The sequence below is a fragment of the Gossypium raimondii genome, chromosome 10 (assembly GCF_025698545.1).
Source record: "Gossypium raimondii isolate GPD5lz chromosome 10, ASM2569854v1, whole genome shotgun sequence".
Classification (NCBI taxonomy): domain Eukaryota; kingdom Viridiplantae; phylum Streptophyta; class Magnoliopsida; order Malvales; family Malvaceae; genus Gossypium; species Gossypium raimondii.
Window position 1 is genome coordinate 53396216 of NC_068574.1, and position 18297 is coordinate 53414512.

General features: G+C 33.7%; 1 protein-coding gene across 2 annotated transcripts; it reads right to left on the reverse strand.

Annotated features, from left to right (window-relative positions):
* Positions 1-25: 25 nt before the first annotated feature.
* On the reverse strand, positions 26-8701 carry LOC105778412 (uncharacterized). 2 transcript variants are annotated; one of them, XM_052621733.1, is made up of 6 exons: positions 7666-8701; positions 7495-7557; positions 7318-7406; positions 7129-7173; positions 287-474; positions 26-208 (listed from the first exon to the last, which is right to left on the reverse strand). In XM_052621733.1, exons 1-6 carry the CDS (start codon positions 8321-8323, stop codon positions 160-162), a joined length of 1092 nt encoding a protein of 363 aa, XP_052477693.1. In that variant the 5' UTR covers positions 8324-8701; the 3' UTR covers positions 26-159. The 2 variants fall into 2 exon arrangements, with proteins under 2 accessions (XP_052477693.1, XP_052477692.1); XM_052621732.1 differs by having other exon boundaries at positions 7084-7173; positions 7666-8700.
* Between the last annotated feature and the right edge of the window lie 9596 nt (positions 8702-18297).

Genomic DNA, 18297 nt, shown 5'->3' on the forward strand with positions numbered 1-18297 from the left:
TTTCTACACCATCCAAAGATTGGCGAACTACAACACTGCTAGGGAAGGCCTCGATACAGCTCATGCTCATCCCCTGGTGAAAACCACTCGAATTACCCCATACCTTCTTTAACTCATCTCTCTTGCCACTCAGTCCATCGATCCTGTTCTTCAGGTACATTATGTAGCTAACTGCTCCATCCACTTGATCTGATATTGAACGCTTTCCCTGAAAAAAAAAACCCATGAAATATGCCAAAGCCTGAAAAAAAAAGGGTATCAACTGATTCGTGTACAAACTGTTTACCCTGATGTAATTAGGAGGGAGAAGATTCCGAAGAGAAGCATACAGGTTGGCCATTTCTTGCCTTCTTTGCCTCTCAATGACCCTATGCATAGACTTTTTCTTATCATCATCATTCTATTTTCTCTCTTGCCACTTGCCAATAATTTTTGTTGCCGGCCTCTACTCCCCGACACAACAGCGAGGCAACACTGCCAAGAATTTAAATCTAAAACGTGTTACGGTGTGTTTGGTTCAATGTAGTAGTAGTAGCGCACTATTGTTTCCGATGAGCTGTGTTTGACTCATTTTTAATTTTTTTTTAATCACTTTTTGAGCTTTGTTAGTTTTTGTTTCTCCGAGGAAGAAATTCAGTTGATTTCAGTTAAAATTTGCATGTCTTCCTTGAAAATAGTGAATGCAGGGCTAAAGTGAACAACAATTCTTAGGAATTTACGGGAAAAAGAATTGATTTTTGTTTTCCTGAATTTTAAAAGTAAAATTTTAAATATTATTTTTTTTGTTGCGAGATGATCATTCATGTAGTGTGCACACGTAGTAGTGAACTCTCCAATAATGGTGAACTCTTTCGAGAGTGGCAAACTCACAGCACAAGGCGAACACATATGGAAGACTAAACATGGCGAACCCTCCATATTAGGCGAACTATTAGAAATTGGCGAACCCTCAGCAAGTGGCAAACTAGGATGCAAACCGGGATTGCAAAAAATATGCAAGCTAGATAAAGTTGCGTAGTGTATGGATTCTTGCGTGCAAGTCACGTTTTCCATATTTTTAGAAGATTCATAATTTATTAGCATAATATATTTTTAATGTTTATTAGTATAAAATCTTTGTTATTTCTTTCCATAGTTAAAAGTTTTTTTTTTGTTATAAATACTCTTGTTGCATTGTTTAAATATATATATATACATATAAAAAAGAAAGCTTTAGCAGACAATTTAGTTGTTAAAATTCTTTGTTTTTTTTTTTCCTTTCATTCCTTCTTTCTTAGCGTCGAATGCCAACAATTGGTATCAGAGCGACCTTCTTAAGGGTCGTTGTTGTTCTTTCTGTGTTATACATGGCTTCCTCGAGCTTTTCTCCACCTTCACTGGTTGTTTTCAATGGTGAAAACTATCATATTTGGGTTGTTAAGACGAATACCTACTTGTAAGGTTATTACTTGTGGGAGGTTGTGAATACAGATGTCGAGCTCGCATCATTGAGGGACAATCCTACTGTCGTTAAAATCAAGCACCATAATAACGAGTGAGCTAAAATATATTAGGCGATGTCCGGTATACAGAATGATGTCTCAGATGTTGTATTCACACATATTATGGCCTGCGAGACCCCAGAAAAAGCTTAAGATAAGCTAAATGATGAGTTTTAAGGTTAGGTTAAGACCAGATATCAACAACTCATTAATCTCAGAAGAGATTTTGAGAATTTGAAAATGAAGGAAGCTGAAACAGTGAAATAGTACGTAGACAAAATCATGATGATAGTTAATAACATTAGGTTGCTTGGGGAACAAGTCGTAGATTGCAAGGTCATTAAGAAGGTCATAACAATACTTCCTAAAAGGCATGAATCTAAAATTTCCTCACTTGAAGACTCAAGGGACCTATTAGCGATCTCTCTTCTAGAATTGATAAATGTCCTATACGCTCAAGAGCAAAAAAGAGCATTAAGGCGGAGGAGCACGCAGAAGAGGCATTGCAAGCCCTGAGTATTGATGGTGTGAACCCCCAGAAATATAATGGTAAGAAAGGTTGGATAGAGAAGAATAAGAGGGCGAAGCAAGATGGTGGAAAGAAGAAATATTCACCATGTTCGCATTGCAAAAAAAACACTCACCCTGAAAAATATTGCTGGTTTAGACCTGATATAAAATGCAGATAATGCAAGCAGTTGGGTCACATGGAGAAAGTATGCAAAAACAAAGGGCAAACCCCTCAACAACATATGCAGGCTCAAGTAGTTAAGGGAGATCACATTCAAGAGGAGCAGATGTTCGCAACTACGTGTTCTGCATCGAAAAAAAAAGTCACGAAAGGTTAGTTGGTCGTTAGTGGATACACCAACCATATGACCTTAGATGAAAACATCTTTAGAAAGATTGATAGAAGCTGTGATATTAAGATGATGATTGGTAACGGCGAACTCCTAGAAGCTAAGGATAAGGGTGAAATGGTGATCAATTCGCCATCAAATACTAAAGTAATTTCAAATGTCCTCTTAGTACCTGCGATAGATTAGAATCTCCTTAGCATTGGTCAACTACTTGAAAAAAATTACAATATTGTCTTTAGGAATTATGGTTGCATTATTTTTGACTTATTGGGGTAGGAAGTTATACAGTCTCGATAAAAAAATAGAAGTTTTGTATTAGATTGGAATTTGGCGAACCCTAAAGCCTATTCCAATTCTTTAGATGTTGTGAACCTTTAGCATAAAAGACTAAGACATACAAACTATAAGTCTCTTAGTTGAATGTGCGAACCAAGTTTGGTCAAAGAAACAATCAGCATTGAGGAGCATAGAGGCATCTACGAGGTATACCAACTTGAGAAACATGCAAGATTACCATTTCCAGGGAACAAGGCCTGACATTCTCATGAAAGGTTACATTTGGTTCAATCTGACGTGTGCAGACCCATAAAAACACCCTCATTGAATGGGTTTAGAATCTTTTTCTTATTTATTGATGATTGTACCAGGTATTGCAGGGTTTATTTTCTGAAACAGAAATTTGGTGTAGCCGAAGTGTTTTGTAAGTTTAAAGTACAGGTTGAGAATCAGATCGATTGCAAACTAAAGAAGGTCAAGTCTGATAATGAAAAATTGAGTACACCTTCCAAAACTATTGTGAAACAGTTGGGTTCCATCACCAACTCACCAATATTTACACTCCACAGTAGAATAGAGTGTGCGAGAGAAAGAATAGAATAATAATGAACATGAAAACTTGTCTACTATTTGAAACTAAGTTACCAAAGGAGTTTTGGGTTAAAACAATGAACACATCAGTTTATTTGTTGAACAGACTACCAACCAAAGCTATAAAAGAAAAGACTCCATTCAAAACATGGTTTGGAAATAAACTCTATATTTCTCACTTAAAAGTTTTTGGTTGTGTTTTTTTTACTCATATGCCATAGATGAAACGGAACAAGTTAGAGAGGAGGTCACAACTAGGTATCTTTCTTGGGTATAGTAGCAATAGGAAGAGTTATAGAATTTATGATCTTTCCTCCAAGAAAGTTTTGGTGAATAGTAATGTTGTGTTCAACGAAAGTAGAACTTGGAACTAGGATGCTATTGAAGCTAAGCAAAGGTTGTGCAAACTGGGTTCGAAAAATCATGATAATGGTGGCAAGTTGGGGTCACAATCTGGCGATGAGCTAAGTGAAGCAAACTTTGACAACACTCCAGTAAGGAGCACGCGATCCATAGATGAGACCTATCAGCGAGTAGATGTAGCTCTACTTGAACCTATGAGCTTTGAAGAAGTTGTAACTATAGAAGGCTGGAAAGAAGCCATGCAAGAAGAGATAAGTATGATTCACAAGAACCAAAATTGGGAGCTTGTTGATAAACCATCGCACAAAAAGGTCATTGGTGTCAAGTGGGTGTTCAAAACCAAACTGAATGCTGATGGTTCACTTAATAAGCTGAAGGCGAGGTTGGTTGTGAAAGGTTTTAGTCAACAATATGGCATTAATTACTGGGAGACCTTTGCACTAGTAGCAAGGCTAGACACGATCAAACTATTATTGGTCTTGGCAACATAGATGGGTTGAAAAATTCATCAGCTAAATGTCAAATCAACCTTCATGAATGACTACTTACAGGAAGAAATCTATGTGGAGAAACTTCATGAGTTCACAGTTAGAGGAAAAGAAGAGAATGTATATAAGCTTAAGAAGGCCTTATATGGACTGAAACAGGTTCGCGAGCTTGGTATGCGAGGATAGATGAGCACTTTGCAAGCTTGGGATTTGAAAAGAGTCCCAGCGAACCTACATTGTATGTAAAGAAGAATGGTGAAGTCATTTCGCTGATTGTTTCATTATATGTTGATGATCTACTAGTGATTGAGAGCAGTGATGATTTAGTAAAGGAGTTTATGTTACAAATGGAGAAAATGTTTGGAATGTCTGATCCTGGAGAAAAGAGATATTTCCTTAGGATGGAAATGCCACAAATTTAGGAAGGAATTTTCATAAGTTAATAGATTTTCGCACTAAATATTTTAAAGAGGTTTTGCATGGAGAAATGTAAACCAATCAATACGCTTGTTGCACTCGGAGAAAAAACTCAGCAGTAGTGAAAACTTTCAGAATATTGATGAGAAGACCTATTGAAGTCTTATGGGTTGTTTGTTGTATGTAACAGTGACAACCTAATATTATGTTCACAATTAGCTTGTTGTCAAGATTTATGCACTGTTGCGATACCTCTTATTTCTAAACTGCAAAAAGGGTGATGCGATATGTCAAAGGAACAACCGATTATGGTGTATGGTTCGCAAAGGCGTACCCCTTGTAGCTTGTTAGGTACACTGACAGTGACTAGGCTAGATCAGTGGATGGATGATATGGAAAGCACCTCTAGATATTTCTTTTCACTTGGATCTGGGGTACTCTCTTGGAGTTCAAAGAAGCAATCAACAGTTGCTCAATCCACAACCGAAGTAGAGTATGTAGTTGCAGCAGCCGTCAACCAAGTAATTTGGTTGAGAAAACCTTTGTCTGACTTGAATCTTGTCCAGGATGAAGCAACCCAATTTTTTTGCAACAACCAATCTGTCGTAGGAACTGCAAATAACCTAGTCTTTCATGGAAAGACGAAGCATTTCAAGATCAAGTACTATTTTGTGAAAGAAGTCGACCAAAGCAAAGAAGTGACTCTGGTTTTCTATTGTACTGAAAATCAACTTGCAGATATTCTGACCAAACCACTTGAAAAGTCAAGGTTTGAGAAGTTGAGAAATGAAATTGGTGTTCGCAGCATGAAGGCCAAGGAGGAGTGTTGCGATATGACCATTCATGAAGCGTGCACACTTGGCAAGCTCTCCAAGAATGGTGAACTCTTTGAGAGTGGAGAACTCACAACACAAGGTGAACATTTATGGAAGACTGAACATGGCAAACCCTTCAACAAGTGGCGAACTAGTTCTGGCAAACTAGGATGCGAACTGGGATCGTAGAAAAGATGTGAGCTAGAGAAAGTTGTGTAGTGTTTGGATTCTTACGTGCAAGTCATGTTTTCCAGGTTTTTAGGAGATTTAGAATTTATTAGCATAATATATTTTTTATGTTTATTAATATAAAATTTCTGTTGTTTCTTTCCATAGTTAGAAGTTTTTTTTGTTGTTGTTGTAAATACTCTTGTTCCATTAAAGATATATACCTATAAAATAACAAAAGTTGTAGACAATTTAGCTGCTAAAATTCTTTGTTTTCTTCTCCGCCATTCCTTCTTTTTTAGCATCGAATTCCAATATATATTTATATATTTTTCTGATTTTTGATAAAATTTTATGTATATATTTTAATTTTTTAAATCAAGACCAAATTAATAGAATATTTAAATTTATTTTTATTTTTAGGAATTAATTTTTTGTGGGTTGATGACGAGCGAATATAAATTACATATTTTAAGTTTTTATTCACGGGCATTTGCATTGTTTTTTTAAGTGATTGTTAATTAATTTTAAGTCTTTTAGTTGATTTTAAAACTATTTTAAAACTAGTAGTAAAATGAGTTCTAATTTATTTTTATTGTATTTATGTTTTTTAGTACTTTTATACACTTTTTTTATATATATAATAAGCACTTTCAAAGTGTTTTTGTAGGTTATTAGATTGAGTTCGAAGGAAGAAAAGCAGAGTAGAGAAAAGAGTAGAAAAATAGAGAAACGTAAATTGTTTGAGAAGGCCGTAGCTTGGCTTGAGATTTTACCACTTAAATTCTTTTTTTATTTTTTTAGCAACGATACTTCAATCTTTTCACCCTAAGGATGTGTTTGGTATTGCTTTTAAGAAATACTTTTGAGATAAAAATATTCCTAAAAAAAATTATTTTTTGAGAGAAAAAAGTGCTTCTCCCAAGCTAAAAATTGGCCCAAAAGCATTTTTTTTCAGAAGCTAAAAATTTTAGCTTCTCTCCGAAAGTGTTTAGGTTTTCTTTTCCCAAAAACCACTTTTAAAAATCCTAAATTAAGTTTCACATGAAGTTGTCCAAAAAAAAAAAACCTTCTATAATACAGTACTCTAATTTTTCTTGAAGGGAGAGACCGATTTAGATTAGAAATAAATTTAAGGTTTCTTTTCTTTCCAGAGTCATACTTATAGTAGTATTCAACTCTAAGTTTGTTTGTGGATTCAGAGATTTTATATTATTAAGTTTTTTAGTTTCTTTAATTTTAGATTGCCATTCTTCATGTTAATATATTTTATATTACTTTTTTATATACAATTAGCTAAATTGTTTATACCGATGGAGATCCGTAAGCTAATGGTTTAGTACTTGATATAGGATTAAAATCTGATTTAGTTAAGATAGTTGCGGTTTAATTGAACTAGTAATTGGACCAGAATTTTTAATATATATATTTTTTATTTTTTTATAAATTTTTAATAATTTAATCAATTAAATTAGACCCATTGATAACCTAACAGTTTGACGATCGATTTGGTTCTGAAACCTTTGGAATAAACATAACTTATGTTATATTTCAAACCCAATAGGAACCAAACTGTCATTACCCAATTCACTAGTGGTGAGGACAAACCGAGACCAAGGCTCACCTTTTCTGAACTTTTATTTTGCTCGTTGTAACTTGGATAGCTTACCAAATTCGAAAGCTGCCTTTTCGAAAACCATCTTGTATGTTTGACCTATTTGTTACAATGAGATTTAGATCATCAAATATCAATCAATCAAACAGACAAACAAACAAAAAATGAAAATCTTTACTGCTAAAGTCGAGTACGCAATTAGTAGGAGAAAGCTAATGTTGAGTGTGGTTCATATATACTTACATTCAACGGTGGAGTGATGCGTAAGTAAGGTTGAGTCCAGGATGAAAGAGTAGGCGAGCATGGTGATGGCACGGACTTCACCATACAATCTGAAAATAATCACCAATACTTGCTGCATAAACAGAGTTAACGAATAACGATAAACTCATCAACAATACTCGTAAGAAAAAATTTTACCTGCCCATTGGCTTTTCTGTTGTGCATAAATGTCAACCGATTTCCGAGTGCACAAGGTAGTATCTGCAATGTTAAAAGTAAAAAACATAATTACCTGATTGTTGGGCTACAGAGGTGTAGAACATAATTATTAATTGAAATGAATATACAACTCTAAGTAAGATAAATTACCTGATTGTTGGGCTTCGAATACATTTCTGTCTTCTAACAACTGTACCGTCACATCTTTTTCATTATTGATTGGAGAGAAAATACGCATTAGATTACGTGGCCCATTTTCCCAATCTATTTTATTCCACTTTATATCTTCCCACCACTGCTTTTCTCCTTTGATTGTTTTAAGAGCTTTGCTTGACAACTCCGTTTTTGATAGGACTTTTAGCTTTGGGCAATCATAGAAGCCTATTCTCTCTAATTTTGGTGCAATGGATAGGCCATTTGAAATGCTGACCAGTTCAGGGAGGTAAAGAAGAAACAACCTTTTCAAACTCGGGAGAAAAGGTTTTAAATATGGTAGGGCAGGTACATGACTTACAAGGCTGCTCACTTGGGGACAATCCTCCACAATAATTTCCTCCAAGTTGACAAAATTTCTGAGCAAAACATGTGAGAAAATGTAGCTCAGCTTGGGGCATGTATGCAATGCCAAGAACTTTAACTTAGACATACAACCAGAACGAGTTGGTCCTTTCCATATGCTTCTCAAATTCTTCATGTAATGAATGCTCAAATATTGCAGTGATTCAAGAACGGTTTCAACTTCAGCTCCATCAATAATTGTTTCCATCTTATTACAATCGACCAACAAGCAATACTTCGGCATTACCATGTTCTCATTCCCAAATTCAGATAGACTCGAAGCATTTTCATGGCGTCCAAGAAAAACGATGAAGTAAACTTAAGTACTTTTCTTACTTGAAATGGGATGTTTTCACCATTCACAAACTTCAAACATTTGTCCCATTTTGTGAATTGGGCTTCTACTTCATGGGGTACACGAGAGATTGTTCTCCTTTTATGATGACCAACAGTAAATCTGAAACATGATAATGAAGGATATATGAATGAAGTATAATCTAAAAGTTGGTAATTTGGTAGATACAAGCAAAGGCTTCTCAACCCCTCTAAATTGCATACTCCTTTTACAACTTCTTCCACAGAATCATGCCACCACTTGTCCGATGGATCAACATCAATGCTTAATTCGATCAAGCGGAGAGCTTGATATCATTTCGGGATGAAGCACAATGTTTGATGGCAATCGCTTTCTTTTCTTGAAGTTTGTCGTCCATAAATGCATACCTTCAAGACTCTTAACTTCATTAGTTTTCCAATACCAATGGGAATACTGATTATCTCAGTTCATCAAGATCAAGCTCCTCGAGATTGTCGAGTTTCCCAACATGTGGTGACAGTTTCATGAAGAGCTTACACCTTCTTAACAAGAGTTTCTTTAGTGCAAACAAGTTGTTGGGAAGAGAATGTGGCAATGCTTTGATGTTGGTATGGGACAAATCCAACACTTGAAGTTTGTGAAAGAATAAAGGGGGAATAGCTGCCAAACCACAATGACTTTGCAAATACATAGCAATCCATGAAGGAGAATTTGGAGACTCTTGTAGCTCAGATTGTTTATTGTCCATTAAACTAGTCTCCTTGCTAGCCCATTGAATCTCTTTCTTAGGTTGTTTAGACAATCCTAATCCACCAACATTAGCTACTAAGTTCAGCATTTTCTTTGATGCTTGTTTTACTTCTTTTGGTGATCTCAAAAGAATCTTCCTTCCAAAATTATTATGCTGCTCAGTATAATCCTACGAGCAAAAAAAAAAAAAAACATCATTACTTTAAAAGTTAAAATACTTTGAAATGCATTTCTGTATAGCATAAAACTGAAGTACAAGCTAAATTAAGAGATAACCAAATTGCCTATCTTTATATTACGGAGTCTAGAAACTCCACTGGCAATATACTAAATAGTATTCCATCTTTTATTTTCACTTCTTAATATCAAATACATGACTAGATTCAAACTCCAGTTGCAATTTAATTTGCATATGACAGGCCAATATAACTTGGAATATTTAATTCATATCTTTTGAGCAAAATTATTAAACTGTTACGAAGTGGTCATTCATGCAGTAGCAAATTCAACCTGCAAAGCCATGAGTTCACTTGAAGTTGCGAGCTCAAACAAGTATGCGAGCTCTACATGTGCGAGCTCATTTGAAGTTTTGAGCTCATATAAGTTGTGAGCCCACCCAAAGACATGAACTCATCAAAGCTGGAGCTCAACTTAAGTTGCAAGCACATCAAAGTGTGAGCAGTTACGTTTTTGGTGAACCCCCTAATTGAAGTGCAAGCAGGGTTCACATATTCTGTTATTAATGTTTTGTTTAAAATTTGCTTATTAAGGTTAACTTATTGAAACAAGCATAGTTAGTATTGATTTGATGTTTTTAGGTACTGATTTACCTAATCAGTTTGTGTGTAAGTTCTAACTTTACATTTTCAAGGTGACTTAGTGGGATTTGTTAATTACTTGTAACCACTACACCTATATATATTGATATTCATGTGAAATGAGTGATGATGAGAATTTGATAGCAGTTCATCAAAATCTGTTAAGTATTTTTCTTTGTTTTTCTCTTCTTTTTTTTTTTATGTTCTTCAAGCAACAAAGGCAAGAAGAAATGGAATCAAACAAAAGCGAGGCCAAAAAGATATGGTGAGAAGAAAAAGTATCCACCATGGTCAAACTGCAATAAGCTGGTTCATTGCAATTCAGATGTTCAACTTGCTAATATTCTCATTAAACTTCTTAGAAAGATGAGGTTCGAAAGACTAAGACATGATATTGGAGTTCGCAGCATTATGGCCAAGAAGGAGTGCTGTGAAATGGTCATTCATGCAGTGGTAAACTCAACCTGCAAAGCCACGAGTTCACTTGAAGTTGCGAGCTCAAGCAAGTATGCGAGCTCTTGATAACTCTTGAAAAGAGTTATATTTCATGCCTTTAGACCTAGCTAATTGCTTGTACTTAAGTACATTTTGTTACATTTTAGGACATTTAGTTAGCATTTTGAATATTGCATTAAGACTTGGACTGTGTTGGAATTAGGTGCTTTTAATCGCTTGTGGTGGAGTTTTTTGTGTGTTGGTGTGGAAGGAACAGGTTTTAGAATGAGCAAAATAAAGGGGTGAAGTTTTGTTAGGGCAATGTACAGACAATTTGTCAGTATTGATGATGTGGCAATGTCGGGAAGACTAAGTCAACATTTTCGTGCAACAGTACTAATTCAAATTCAAACTTGTACCAGACAAATCCCCCTAAAAGAGGAGAAGATAATCACGAGTTGTTAGCCAACCCTAGCCTAATTTTATCTATAAAAGCCGATGAAGGGGACCTCATAAATGGTGAAAAAAAAAAGAAAAAATGGGAGATATCATTTGGCATGAATAAGGGTTTGGGGTTTAGGGTAAGAAGTTGAAAAAGTTGAAGGCAGTCCTTCTTAGCCATCACAGGACACTGTATTGCCGAAGTGTGGACTGGGCAAGTGAAAGTTGTTTCCCGAAGTTCTTCCGTTATTTCCATTAGTGGTCCTTCAAAAGATTGAATTGAAGTAGTTGAACACAATGTCGGATAATATTTTGGTTTGGAATTTTATTTCCCAGCCCATGAGCTAAATCTCATAGGGTTGGGATTACTTTCAATGAAACATTAAACTGTTTTAATGGATGTAGTATATATCTAATTTACTTTACTGTGTCATTTGATTGTTTTTATTTCTTAATTAAAATAAAAATGATCTCTAGACATAAAAGACTGTTTGCATACTTATAAACTGATTCTAATTCTGAAAGGGTTGGATTGGTTGGATTAAAATTAAATGAAATGAACAAGTATTCGATAGAGACTAGTAGTCAACTCTAGACATAGAGTCATGATCATACAGAAGGAACCCATGCAAGATATCTAAAAATCCTATAGACATTGACAAGATAACTTGAGGTTTTGCTCTCGCAAGAGGCATGCCATTTTAGAACTCTTATGTGCAGTAAAGTAGATACGATTTTACCAAGGCATTATTGACAGTAAGAGTCGATTCTGGCTAATCCTAACCTTCTAAATCAACATCACTCTATCCTTATTCTTTGTCGTAGTATCTTTTCCACAACATATTTAGTTGTTTATTTCTTTATTTACATTCTATTTGGATAAACACTCTCGTTATTACCATTACATTTCTACTCTCACTTTTGCCATAGCATTTCCAATTATTCATCAATTCTATCTATTACATACATCATCATTCCTTTGAATTATTACTACATACTTACCTTAGCTTACTATAGCATCTTATTCGTTAGTCTTGACATAACATTAACCATATTACAATAACTTGACCACTTTTGTGCCTCAATCTGATCCTCGTAGGAATGATACTAACTCATTAGTTTATTACTTGAATAGATGTGTATAACAAATCACATATCATTTCACACGCGATAGCTCTACATGTGCGAGCTTAATTGAAGTTGCGAGCTTACTCAAAGACGCAAGCTTATCAAAGCTACGAGCTCAACTCAAGTTATGAGCACATCAAAGTGTGAGTAGTTACGCTTTCGATGAACCCCCCAATTGAAGTGCAAGCAAGGTTCACATATTATGTTATTAATGTTTTGTTTAAAATTTTCTTGTTAAGGTTAAATTATTGAAACAAGCAAAGTTAGTATTGATTTGATGTTTTTAGGTACTGATTTACCTAATCTGTTTATGTGTAAGTTTTAACTTTGCATTTTCAAGGTGGCTTAGTGGGATTTGTTGATTATTTGTAACCACTACACCTATATATATTCTAATTCATGTGAAATAAGTGATGATGAGAATTTGATAGCAGTTCATCAAAATCTGCAAAGTATTTTCCTTCATTTTCTCTCTTTTTATGTTCTCTCAACTTCTCAAGACAACAACATAACTCTTTAAATCACATAGATTAAAGATTTTTAGTAGTATTTTACCGAGGTCGAATCACATAGAACAATAAGTCAAGAAAAAATATAATGAAGAATTTTCAATGTGATCAAAGTTTTCTTATATGAGGAGATTCATGAAACATGGAAACTTGATGTCCAGTCTTAAAGTCGATATGGTTGAAACGTATATAGGTGTTGTTATTGAGTCCCTTGTCATGGATGATGATGATGGAACGCTACATGATATGGCAATTGCTACCTGGGATGGGTATGTGTTCGAAATTTATTAATTTATTTTGATATAGATGAACATTTTATTCTAGAACTGTCAAAGGTATGACCACTAAATTCCATAGATTTTTACACAAATATCATAAAGAGCGTAATTTTGATATAGTGGCATTATTTGAGACTTAGATTAGTGGAAGTCTAGTTGATGGTGTAATTAAAAAGTTGGGTTTTGACTATTCATATAGAATTGAAGGTAATAGATTTATAGGAATCTAGATCTTTTGGGAAAAAATGTGCAGGCCAATGTTCTCCTGAATTAATGTGCGATTAATGAACCGTGGGTTCTTAGTGGTGATTTCAATTTTATTCTTTCAAGCACTGAATAGAAGGGTGGGGCATTAGTTTGAAACCTTTGCTGCAGTCAATTCCAAGAGTTCATCTTTAACTAGGGGTTAAGAGGCATGGGGTTTATAGGCCATAGTTTACTTGGTGTCTTGATAATTTATATGAAATATTGGAAAGAGCTATTTGTAATATTTGTTGATGTATTTTGAGTGTGATATTGGAAATCAGATATATGTTTTGTGTGCCAGTTGTTTTAGGCCTGCAGTAGTAACTACTAGTTGTTTTAAGTTTAGTTTCTCTACTGTAAGTTTTCTTTTACTTTATGTTTTACTTTTTTTTTTAAAAAAACCTTTTTTTTCTTAATAAAAAGGTTATGTGTGTGTGTGAAGGTGAAGCGATAGCTTTCTCCATTATTTTCAAAATTTGTTTTTCTTCTTCTCTTCTTCTTTTTGTAACAAAAATTACACCAGCAGTGGTTATCAGAGCTTTTTCTTGAGGGTTGTGAGGTTCTATTGCTATTTTAAGTGATTTTAATGTCTTCTTCTAATGCTCTTTCAACATTTGTTCATATTTTCATAGAAACTCATTATCATGTTTTGGCAGTTAAAATGAAAGTTTATTTGAGATCTCTTGGCTTATAGAAGGTTGTAGAAATTGATAAAGATCCATAGACATTAAGAAAAAATCCCACCATTGCTTAGCTCAAAGCTTATGATGAAAAAATCTTCAAAAAGGATAAAGCTTTAACATGTATTCACTCTAAGTTAGTAGATCACATTTTCACAAGCATTGTGGATCTTGAAACACCAAAGGCTGTTTGGATAAACTCAAGGAAACTTATAAGGGATGTGATAGAGAGAAGAAAAATAAAGCTTTTAACTCTAAAAAGAGAGTTTATGATGTTGCAAATAAAGGATGATGAGTTGATTAAAGATTATTCAATCAGACTAATGGTTATTGTAAACCAAATCAGACTTTATGGTGAAGAGCTACCTAATGAAAAGGTGGTTGAAATATTCATGATAAGTGTTCCTCAAAGATTTGAAGCCAAAATTTCTATTAAGGAATCTTGTGACATGACGAGTCTAACTATTGTTAATCTTGTTAGCAAGCTAGAAGTGTAAGAACAAAGGGTTTCTATGCGAGCTCATGAGGCAAGTGAAGGTGCATTCCTTGCTGCTCACAAAAGAGTAAAGTTCAACAACTCTTGGAAGAAATTTGAAAGCTCAAACAAGGGCAAAGTTGTTGTTTCTTCCACCAATGATCAGAATAAAAAGTTTCCACCATGTCCTATTTGTAAGAGGACAAATCATGCTGAAAAGGATTATAGATTCAAGGAAAAAGACAAGTCCAAATTCCAATGTATTTTTTGCAAAAAGTCTGGATATACTGAAAAGTTTTGCTAGGCTAAGAAGAAGCAAGCAAATACAATTGAACAGAACCAAGAGCTAGGTGAGCATTTGTTTATGGTTTCTCATGTTGTTAAACCATCTCATAACTCTATTTGGCTTGTGAATAGTGGGTCTATCGGTCATATGACACATGTGGTTGCATACTTTAACTCACTTGATGTGAAGTTGGGAAATGGTGTTTAGGTTCAAGGAAAATGTTCAATTTTTATGAATACTCTTGTAATAGCCCGATTTTCAAAAATGTCAAAAATAGTGGTTCGAGACCACCAAATTCAGAAAATAAGCTCGTAAATTTTATCATTTAATAATTATGAGCCAAATATGATTTTTAAGAGATTTTTAAATTAGTAATTTATGTTTTATAAAGATTTATTAAGTCAAGAAATTGAGGAAAAGAGGTATCGAGACCATGATGTTATAAACTGAGCCGTAAATATTTTTATAATTTTTTACGGAGTGTCAATATGGTAGTGTTGAAGTTTCGTCAGAAAATTTTAACGTTTCGGCAGTCAATTAATTAAAAAAGACTAAATTGAAAAGATGCAAAACTTGCTAAAGTGATTAAATAGCTTAAAAATTAAATAAGGAAGGACTAAAAGAGTTAATGGACCAATTTAAGTGGCTGAGGCGGCATACTGTTAAAAAAATCAAAGATTTTTATGTATTTAAGGACAAAATTGGAATTACAATAAAGTTTATGTGGCCAAAATTTATTTTAAGGATTTCAAGACCATTTCTTCTTGAACTTTCGATGGAAAACAGCCATGGAAGAGGGTTGAGAGTTGGTCTTTCATATTTTAGCTTCAAGTAAGTTCAATTCTTGCTTTTCCCTTGAATTTTTCTTATATTTTTGGACTTTTACAATTAAGTCCTACTTAGTATTCTATTAGTTTTTTATTTTGTTGAAAGTTTTGGAAGATACCATTGATAAGTTCAAATGATTTTTGTTATTTGATGATGAAATTGAGATGTTAATGGATGTCTAACGGTGTTTTATTAAAGAATGTTGGATGAAGACATGTTTTAGGGATTTAATTGAAAAGTATTGAATTTGTGGAAAAAAAAGAAACTCTGAAATTTCATGGAATTCATGGGTTGTTATTGATATGTATGAGAATGATTAGGCTTGGAACAAGGATTAAATTGCAAGAATTTTATTTTCCGAGCCTAGGGACAAAATCATCATGTATTAAAAGTTTAGGGTCAAAACGGTAATTAACATTTTGCACTAAATAGTTTTGGGCAGCAGTAGTGGTCTAACTTTGAAAAATCACCAAAAATTGTAGGAATTAAATTAGAAGATTAATAACATATGAAATTAAAGCTTATTGAGTCTAGTTTCTCATAGAAGAAACAGTGTAAGCAATGGAATTGTAAATCATGAGATATAATAAATTTTGTGAGACAATGTCAGAATGATTTTGGGTTCCCCTGTTCTGATTTTGGAAAATCATCAAAAATTAGAGAAAAATAATTATGGGATTAAATTTATATATTTAAGTTCTTAGTGAGTCTATTTTTAATAGAAGCAAACAGGAACATCATCTGAATCCCGTACGAGGAGATAATTAATTTTTAGTGAAGAAGGATCGAAACTGTCAGACAGCAGAACAAGAATGAATTTAAAGAATAAACTGTACTTATTGGCTACACCATAAATTCTGAAAAATTTTATAGTAAGAAGATATGTGAGACTAGTTTCAGAGGAATTTAGCGAATCTTAATTTGGAGTTCTATAGCTCAAGATAAAAATAATTTAGTGACTATGATACGGATGGATGACTTTGAATATACATATAAGTAAATAGTGAAATTATAGATAATGTTTTTTTATAAGCGTGTTATATACAATAAGGATGTGGAATGGAGAAGAGGAGGAGAAAAATATATGAAGGCTTGTGTATAAATTTGTCATATGCCCGATTATAATCGAAAAGTTGAATTAGAAATGATATAATGTTTTATTTCAAATAGTTAGTATGAAATTATGATTATCGTTATGTTATAAAAATAGAATTGTAAGTTCATATGGCTGAAATTTAATGATTAAATGTTAATTTCATGAATTATATAATGTATGATGAGATATATTTGTTGATGAATTGAGAATAAAATGACAATGCGAAAATCGAATAAATGATCAAATTGAGCGGAACGTCGGATTTGAGTACTTTTGATCAGTAACAAGTGATAAGTGGTAGCTTTAGCTACACCTATCTGATCAGTGACAAGTGATAAGTGGTAGCTTTAGTTACACTTATCTGATCAGTGACAAGTGATAAGTGGTAACTTTAGTTACACTTATCTTATCAGTGACAAATGACAAGTGATGTGATATGTGATTTTCGTGTAAGACCATATCTAGGATATGGCATTGGTGTGATATGTGTTCCCGTGTAAGACCATAGCTGGGCTATGGCTTCGGTGTGTGATATAAGACGATGTGCAAGACCATAGTTATACTATGGCAATGTGAAACGAAGTACTCAATTCCGTAAAACGTTCTCTAATTTGTCAAATTGTGGTAAGTGTTAAGCAAATTTTATGTGATAAAACATATTGAACAGTGAAATTGAGTTCAATTATGTGATCTCATCATTCAAAAATTGTGATTGACAGGAAGAAATAGTGAATTGAATATGAAAATGTGAATAGAAAGCATGAACTAAATGTTCATAAGATAAATTATGGCTCAACGTGATAGTATATGATGTTATCTAATGAAAGCCAAATTGAATTGTAGATGACTCGAATTATCTGAAAATGTTCTGTAATCTCTAGTAATGCCTCGAAACTCTATTCCGACGATGGATACAGGTTAGGGTGTTACAACTCTACAAGGTAAAAGGACAATCTATAATGTTCTTTTATTCCTGATTTAGATCAAAGTTTTTTAAGTATTCCTCAAATGATTAAAAATTGTTTTAGTGTTCAGTTTAAGGGTAATGTCTATAACATATTTGATGTTTGTGGTTCTAAGTTTGCTGATTTGAAAATAAAAAAATAATAATGGTTTTTATTTGAAGCTTGATGTTAATTGTAAACTTGTGTGCTTTGCTAAGGATGATGTCAGTCCTCTTTGGAATAAAAGGATGTGGCATTTTAATCTTAAAACCTTGAAGTATATGCAGTCAAATGGTTTTGTAACAGATTTGTCTGAACTGAATGTGTGTAATGATAAATGTGATAGTTGTCAACTTGGGAAGTCACATAGGCTGTCATTTTATCATGATGGTGTGAAGAGAGAAACTATGAAATTAGAGTTAATTCACTCTAATTTGTGTGGTCCAATGCAAACTTCTTTTATGAATGGTAGCAAATATTTTGTGTTATTTATAGATGGTTTGACAAGGATGTGTTGGGTGTATTTCTTGAAGTCCAAGATGAATGTATTGTCCACATTCAAATAATCCAAGAAACTCTTTGAAAATCAATATGATTGTAAGTTGAAGGTCTTAAAAACAAATAATGGTGGAGAGTATGTGTCTACGAAGTTCAATGATTTTTGCAGAGACTCTAGGATTAATCATCGGCTCACTATTCCTTACACTTTTCAATAGAATAGAGTTTGTGAAAGGAGAAATAGAACTATTTTTGAGATGCCAAGATGTATGTTGTGTGAAAAACATCTTTCGAATTTGTTCTGGGCAGAAATTGTATCAACATCTGTGTACTTGTTGAACAGGTTGACAACTAAGGCTATGGATGAGAAAACTCCTCATGAAGCCTGGTCTAGGTCTAAGTCTTCTATGAAACATCTTAGAGTGTTTGGTTCTATTTGTTTCAGCCATATACCTGCTAATATGATAACCAAGTTAGATGAAAGGGCTTGGAAAGG